Genomic DNA, 7,788 nt, shown 5'->3' with positions numbered 1-7,788 from the left:
TTCTTGTCCTTAAAGTGGTGGTTAAACTCCACAAGGAGAAGGTGTCAAAAACATGAAACCAGAAGCAGCTCAGCCAACATGGAGCTGAAGGAGTGGGCAGGGCAGAGGAGAGAGCAGGGAATGGGGCACTGTTACCAACAGCTCCACTCTGGTTTTTGATACACTTTGCATGCAGTGAAAGCTGCTGCTGTTCTTGTTGGCCATGCAGGCGTGGCACGTCTGAGGGCATGTGGCAGATCAAGCAGACAGGGTTTCAGGTTCCCTCCTGCTAGTGGGGTTTTTAGTTGTTTGTTGCAGTTTTGCTGGTTGGTTGGTGTTGGGTTATTTTGTTAGTCGTGGTTTTTACACGACGAAAAGCCACAGTAAGTGCAAGATTGGATGTAGCACTCAGTGCCATGAGTGTTAGGGCTGGCTTAGACTTGATGATCTTAAAGGTCTCTTCCAGCCTGGTGATTCTGTGTGTTCCATGTGAGTTACTCTGTCCCAGGGGACATCACCATGGTTATTTCATGGGGCACATCTGGGGAGAGCTCTACAGCAGAAATCCAACACAGGACCTTTGCTGCAGCAAAAACTCAGCAGGCTTTGCTCATCTCTCAGTGCAGGGGGAGGTGTTTCCACTCACTCCCTCTGCTGCCCACCCTGGTCCAGGCTGGTTCAGCCTCTACCAGATGTAGAAAGGGGAAGGTGTCTGCTCCACGGGAAGGTGGATTTGCTCTATTAACCCTTAATCCTTGGAAGCTGGAGCCGTGCAGGTGCACACAGGGGTGGCTGAGCTGCGTTGCTGTACACCCAGCCTGTGCCATGTGCTGCTCTGGCAGTGTTGTGCCATGGGCATGCTGGTGCCTGGGCTCACTGCACAGTTAAAGGCAGAAATTGCTTTGATTTCTTAGCTGACCTGACGTCTTTGAAGCAGTTTCCTGTGTTTATGCATAACCCCAAAGAGGAAATGATGAATGAGGAAGAGAAACCAAAGCCCCAGCAAAGAGCACCTTCCTGGCTCATGTCCTGGGGCTTTCTGGAGGGAAAGGCCCTCCTGTCAGAGTGGCATGGATGGGTCTCCTGGCTCTGGGCACTCCCTGGCCTCACCCAACTGGCTTGTCTTGAGTGATTGCCTGCCCACCCTGTGTCACCCCAGCAGGGATGCTCATCCTGTGGAGGGCATGGAGCTGTTCAGGGGCTGTGCTCCCTCCCCAGACACAGTCAGTGGTCATTGGTGAGCCCTGTGGCTCAGCCTTTCCCCTCAGGTTTGCCCAGGGCTGATCCTGTGCTGCTGAGGGCGTCACCTCAGGCTCGGTGGGAAATGTGGGTCTGTTCCCCGAACCTTTGTGCAGGGTCTGGGGCTGAGGGCTGCGAGACAAGGCTCAGCTGGGGATGAATGGCTTCCTGTGAATGCCCACTGGGTTCCACCTCACTGCCTGAAATAATTGCTCTGCTGGCCTGGTCCTCATCAGAGTCCTGAAATCACTCCTTGCTCCAGATGGCTTTTTTGTCCTCAAAAAAGACTTGTGAAGTTTTTGATGGGCAGCACCAAATACAAAGCCTTGGGGTAAGAGGGTGGTGACAATTCATTGCCAGCCTCAGGTGATGGGAGAGTGAGGAGGGTCACACAGGATGGAAGCTGCTCTCTGAAAGTGTCTTTGTCTTCCCTGGAAAATCAGTTCACAGACTGAGAACCCAGCGGGTGTCACAGCCCTGGGCAGAAAGTTGTGTGTGAAGCACTGAAGAGCTGACTGGAAATGTCTGCGTGTGGAGCAGGGGCTGACTTAGGGCTGACATTCCTCCTCCAGGCTGGGGCTCGAGGGGCTCAGCCTGCCTGGGAAGGGGATGTTCCTCACCCCCAGGTTATCCCCCACGTTTGTGGTTTGCACAGCCAGCCCAGCTCCATGGAATCGCTGAGGTTTTGTTTGTGAAGTTCCTGTTCAGACTTTGTCTGGTTCCCCTTATGGCTGAGGCCGGTCACGGAATGCACCAGGAGCGTGGCCTCCAGGCAGGGATTGTGGCCCCAAAATGAGGAGCTGAGTGGGGGCTGGGGCTGTTAGGAAAACCTGTGTGTCCCCCAAAAGTCCCAGTGCCCATGAGGGCAGAGACAAAAAATGTATGGAAGGCTTTTGTGTTCTTTCTTCCTCCACCCTTTTTTTTCTTCCTTTTTTTTACTTTCTTCCATTTTCTCTCAGTCTCCTCTCCCTTTTTATTTTCTTTTCAAACCCCTCTGATGGTTTCTAAACACAGCTTTATTACAGGCCTGGGGTGAGGCTGATGTACACCCTGGGGCAGTGCTGTGTGAAACCCTGGATGCCCAGGCCTTTCTTAGCTGGGTTGCAGGGTGGGGATCAGGCTCCAGGCACCAAAACCCTTCCCCTGTGTGGGGCTGCAATTTCCCACCAGGAAAGAAGGAGCATTATCCCACCACATTTCCTCCAGGAGCAGCACCTGCCAGGAGACCCCACCCTACCAAGTGCTTTGAAAGTGCTTTGAAATGATCCCTTTGTCTGCTCTCCCAGGGCTGTCCTGCCAGCTGGGAGGCTCAGCACTGAATCAGGAAAAGAAATGGAGTCTCTGAAACATGTCCCTGCTCGCCCCAGGGGGTTTGCCAGGTAACCCGTGGTGCCTGGTTAGGTAGGGGGAGGTAGGACTTTCACCTCCACATTTGCAGTTTCACTTTTGGCTGAGCTCTGGCCATGGCTGTGCTGAGTCCTGACGCTGGAGCCAGCTTGGTGCTGGGTTTGGTCTGACCCTCGGCCCAGCATGGACATGGGGGTCTGTTACCCCTGGGCTGCTCTGGGACATTGTGTAACACCTCCAAAATCAGCATTATGGGATGGATGGCTGCCCCTGCCCATGTAGCCCTTGTGGGGCTGTGGGGGGCTGGAGACCCTCATTGCCCCACTCCCCCTGGTGCTTTGGGATCGCTCACATCGAGGGGCTGCTCCTGCTCTCTTGGCTTTGGGGGTTCAGCCCCTGGAAGCTGCTGCAGGCAAAGCAAAGAGGGTAATGCTAGAAGGAAGGAGGGCTTGAAAGCCTTGATCCTTTAGCCACCGTCCCCTCAGCCTGAGAAGTGCTGGCCAAGAACCCCCACACAGGGAGGGTCCAGAGTGACCCAGGATGGGCTTGAGCCCAAGTGCAGCTTTTCCCCAGCAGCAGGGGAGGGGGTCAGGCAGGAGGGATGTACCCTGGCACTGTGCCCCCACGGAGGGTCCTGCTCAGCTTTTGGTGTGGGGGTCCTCCCCATGGTGTCCCACCCCCCTGTCCCAGCTCTGCACCTCACTTCCTTCCTCACACCTTTCCTCTCACCCTCCCCACTGCCACCCCCCTTTTCTCACCTCCTGCCTCCCTGGGGGTACCAGGGCCTCTGGGCCCCTGGCACTGGTGTCACCAGCTGGGCACGGTGACCTGCTGGTGGCGTGGGGTGGGCAGTGAAGCCCCACAGAGCGGCTGTGGAGCTCAGGACTGTGCCCAGCATCATTTCTGAACTGGAGACCTCTGGAGCAGAGCTCTGCCTGACAACGAGTGATGCAAGTGCCAGCAGCCAATAGCGCTTTTTTTTTGGCCTCCCCCTCCGGGTGTCAGGGCGGGGTGGGGACCCGAGGGTATTTCCAGAAGCCTCCCTCGGGGTGCTCATTGTGTTCGGGGAGTCCAGCGGAGCCATGGCTGAGGAGCAGAGGGACCTCATCTCTGACCGCGCCAGCGGTGTGCTCAGCCTTGGGGACACCCAGAGGTGCCACTGCTGGGGACACGGGGATGGGGCACACGGGGAGGGCAAAGTGGGCGCAGTGAGAACGTGGAACAGGGGGGTATTGCATGGTTGTGGGATGGAAGGGGATTCAGTCGGGTCAAGGGGGCACAGAGTGACTATGGCGCAGGAGATGGGGCGCAGGCTGTGTGAATGGGGCACTGTGGAGCTAAGAGGGCCGTGGGAGGGTCTGTGAGGCAAGGCAGGGGCACGGGGGGGCTGTGGGATGGGGGGAATTGTCTGGCGGTGGGATGGGAAGCATGGGGTGGCAGTGGGAGGGGAACATGGGGCGGCTGTGGGGTGGGGGAATTGGGTGGTTGTGGGATTGGGAGGGCACGGAGTGGCAGCGGGATGAAAGGGGTCACTGCACCGCTGGGCCAAGGGGACAAGGCGTGGCGGTGGGGTGGCCGGGCTCACCGGGTGGGAGCCATGGCTTGAAGCTTTGGGGGAAGCAGCTCTGTGGGAAGAGGCTGTGGGACAGGCAGGATGACGGCGTGGCCATGGGGCAGGAGCGGACCCTGGAACCGAATGGCTTTATGGGGCTGCCCCCCCATGTCCCAACTCTTCCTTATGTCCCAACCCCCGCGGGGGGACACCCCACCCAAAACTTGCAGCCAATCAGAAGCCCTGGAGCGGTGACGTCACCAGTCGCCAGGCAGACGCCCGCGCAGCGCGTCCCGCTCGGGACTTGTCCCTGCGCCGGGCAGGGTCTGCTCGTCCCCGGGCCGCGGGGACAGGGGGTGACCTCCGGGCACCGCTGCAGCTCGACAGCGCCACATTCAGCCAGCGGGATCTGGCACAACATTTTAAACAACATCCAATGAGTCGTGTCCTCTGCCCCGTGGACCAGCGAGATTCCAAGCGGCTTCATCATCCCGCAGAAGGCGATGCCCAGAGTGATGCCGTTCCCCAAAATCCCCTGTCCCGTGTCCTTCGGTCCCCCTCCCGTGTCCCTCCTTCCCCCGCCCCCCCTGTGGGTTTCGCTTCCCGGTGTGGAGGGGTGCTGAGGTTTCACTTCTGCTCTCTGCGATGGGGGAATTTGCATTTGTCTGGCTGCAAACCCTCGGGACAGGAGTGTCTGGGGCCGGGAGGGGGTGACAGCAGGATGTCACCTCCTGCTGCCGCTGGGCGGCTGAGCTCCCTGTGCGTCCCGCAGGTCTGCGCTGGGGCGCAAAGCCGCCTTCTCCACGCTCTCCATCCTGGTGGCGCTGCTCATCGCCGGCCAGGCTGTCACCGTCTACTACGTGTACCAGCAGAGCGGGCAGATCAGCAAGCTGACCAAGACCTCCCAGAACCTGCAGCTGGAGGCTCTGCAGAGGAAGCTGCCTGCCAGTCAGTAGCCCCATGGGCACCAGAGTGCTGGGAGGTGGAGGGGGAGAGGGGATGAATCCCTCCAGGACCCTCCAGGACCACCCAACCCGGCTGGGTCCCCTCACAGTTCTCCTTCCTCGGCAGATGCCAAGCCAGTGAGTAAGATGAAGATGGCCAAGGCAAACACACCTCTGGTCATGAATGTCCTGCATCCTGCATCATCCTTTGAAGACATTTCGGTAAGAGAAGCCCACCACTGCTTGGCACTCCTGCTGCCCTCAGGCCTTGCTGCTGTGCTCACAGTGCCCCTTTGCCTTTTCTCTTAAGTTCAAGGCCCCTGCTAGCAACAAAACCGAGGACATCGTGAAGCACCTGCTGCTGGTAAGTCCCCTGCTCCCTGCTGGTCTGGGGTCCCTCAGGGTGCTCAGAGCTGGTGGGAGCTCTGACCTCCTGCAGCATGTCTGGCTGATACCAGCAGAACTCAAACCCACACCCCCCCACCTCATTTTTCTTTGCCCTCACTGTGGTGGTTGCTCTACAGCAAGCAGACCCCAGCAGGAAGTTCCCGGAGCTGAAGGACAACCTGATGGACAACTTGAAGCACCTGAGAAGCACCATGAATCATATGGACTGGAAGGTCAGTGCTTGTCACTGTCATCCTGTCCCACCTGCCTCCTGTCCAGGAGTGCTTTGGGAAGGGACATTTATCAGGATGAACAGTCTGGCCTTAGCCAGGCTTGGGCTGCTCCCACCCAGAGGAGGGGATGGTGTTCACCACCTTCCCTGTCCAAGCCAGAGCTCAGGACATGGCTCCCCTGGGCTGAACTTCCCCCATGCCCATTAATGTGCTGGACCCTCTCATTGCAGTCCTTCGAGTCCTGGCTGCACAAGTGGCTGCTGTTTCTGATGGCCAACAACCCCCAGTCTGAGGACCGCAAGACAATCCCAGCAGAGAAAGGTACTGGGGATGGGGCTGCAGAGCTGGGCACAGGCAGGGAGATGGTGTCACGGGATATCTCACATGGATCTATTTGTTGTGTGGGGAACCCCTGTTTTGTGGCTGTTAGGACATCACAGAACATCTCTGCCTGTAGGGCATTTGGGGTGAACAAAAGGCTGGAGCCCCACCTCAAATCCTCCATCCCTGGTCAGACCAAGAGCCTCAGAAAGGTCCCCGAGCAGGGGCTTGTTCACCTTTAACTGTTTGTGGACAGAACCTCCTGCTGAGGGGAAGGGCCTGGGGGCTGATGGAGTGTCCCCTCCGTTTCTATTGCCCTAGTGCAAACTAAGTGCCAAGCAGAGGCAGCTTTTGGGAGCGATCTGCTGGGCCACTTCCGCCCCCAGTGCGATGAGAACGGCGACTACCTGCCCAAGCAGTGCAACTTCTCCAGCGGCTTCTGCTGGTGCTGCTACAAAAATGGCACCGAGATTAATGGCACTAAAACTCGGGAAAAGCTGGACTGCCCCGGTAGGTGGCCAGGGAGGAAGGAGTAATGTGCATGGACTGCTTGGGAGTAGAGCTAGGAGAGGTGGGCATGCAGGCTTCAGGGAGCACCCCTCACCCATCCAGTGCCAGTATGTCAAGGCTTGGAGGGATCCCAACACCGACAGCCCCCCGTGGGTAGCTGCAGCTGAGCTGTGCAGTAATCAGGGTTTTCCATGAGCCCCCCTTGCCCCCCACTCAGCCCTGGGTGCAGGCTCCCCCCTGCTGCCCTCAGAGGGATGGGGGTGGGTGATGGGGCAGCCCCAGGGTCCAGCACCCACATCCTGCGCTCCCTTTGCAGGCACTGCTGCTCCCAGTGCTGCTGCTGGCACCCCAGACCCAGAGGAGATGATCTTCTCTGGGGTCGACGTGTGAACCCAAGCAAAGGTGAGTGTCCAAGAGCCCCAGAGTCCTGGGGACTGCTGGAGAGGGGTTTTGGGAAGTCCTTGAGCTCTTTTACTGAGTACCTCCTCTTGTTCCCCCACAGAAAAGTAGAAGAGGATGCCAGCAGTTGCCTTCAGCATCCCGGCTCCTTCAGCATCCCGGCTAATTTTTGAATAATTTTTTCTTTTTCTGCTCTTACATTGCTTTTCCAAGACAGTTAACAGTGGGCATCCCTGGGCACCCTTCCCTGGCTGCACAGCTGCCACCACCATCAGACAGAGTCCCCTCAGAGGGTGGGTAGAGCAGGCTGGAAAATGATTTCAACCACCTCAGATCCATAAATCCTGTTCTCTTTGACTTGACCTCCAACAACACCCAGGCAGCAGTGCAGCTCACCCCTGCTGAAGAACTTAAGCTTCCTTAGGCTGAATAGATATTAAAAGCAGCAAAATAACCCCCACCAGCTTCTTAACTGATTGCTGTAGGCTGGAGCCCTGTTAGATTCCTGGAGTAAATGGGTTTTTATTCTAGAGTGCTCAGATTTGTACATAGAGATTCGCCTACAGCCTCAGCAGTGGGTAAGCATAGGCAGAGGTGCTTCTCGTTTTCCTGAATATATCTGATTGTTCCTTTACAAATGATCTCACAAGCTAATAATCTCAAATAAACTTTTGAATAACAAAGCCTTGTAAGCAACTCCAGCAGGGCTTCGTGTGCTGTTTGCAGCTGTCTGAGGTTATAAAGAAATGAAACTTCACAAAAAAGAGATAATAAAAAATCTCTGCAGGCACTTGGACAGCTGTGTCTCCACCCAGGACTGGCTGTGTTCCTTATCCCATCCCTTGTTTGATTTCATTGGGACCCTGGGGTCCTCCTG

The 7,788-nt window shown here is 57.1% G+C and overlaps 1 protein-coding gene across 2 annotated transcripts; it reads left to right on the top strand.

Moving 5' to 3' along the window:
* Positions 1-3,577: 3,577 nt before the first annotated feature.
* CD74 (CD74 molecule) lies at positions 3,578-7,612 on the top strand. Of its 2 annotated transcripts, XM_071443373.1 has the most exons (9): positions 3,578-3,718; positions 4,890-5,065; positions 5,189-5,283; positions 5,372-5,425; positions 5,586-5,681; positions 5,912-6,002; positions 6,324-6,512; positions 6,829-6,914; positions 7,015-7,612. In XM_071443373.1, the coding sequence occupies exons 1-8, from the start codon at positions 3,648-3,650 to the stop codon at positions 6,900-6,902; spliced, it is 846 nt and encodes a 281-aa protein (XP_071299474.1). In that variant the 5' UTR covers positions 3,578-3,647; the 3' UTR covers positions 6,903-6,914; positions 7,015-7,612. The 2 variants fall into 2 exon arrangements, with proteins under 2 accessions (XP_071299474.1, XP_071299475.1); XM_071443374.1 differs by lacking the exon at positions 6,324-6,512.
* Positions 7,613-7,788: the final 176 nt, after the last annotated feature.

Source organism: Agelaius tricolor, unplaced genomic scaffold (assembly GCF_023055355.1).
Source record: "Agelaius tricolor isolate 1412-34295 unplaced genomic scaffold, bAgeTri1.0.p SCAF_18, whole genome shotgun sequence".
Classification (NCBI taxonomy): Eukaryota; Metazoa; Chordata; class Aves; order Passeriformes; family Icteridae; genus Agelaius; species Agelaius tricolor.
Note: the sequence above shows the minus strand (reverse complement) of the source record. Positions and strands in the feature narration are given on the sequence as shown.

Bases quoted from the DNA above. Each gene is read 5' to 3' on its own strand.
- CD74 (XM_071443373.1), top strand. From the start codon at position 3,648: ATGGCTGAGGAGCAGAGGGACCTCATCTCTGACCGCGCCAGCGGTGTG. The intron at 5,284-5,371 runs GTAAGAGAAGCC...TTTTCTCTTAAG, and splicing joins CATCCTTTGAAGACATTTCG to TTCAAGGCCCCTGCTAGCAA. The intron at 5,682-5,911 runs GTCAGTGCTTGT...CTCTCATTGCAG, and splicing joins TGAATCATATGGACTGGAAG to TCCTTCGAGTCCTGGCTGCA.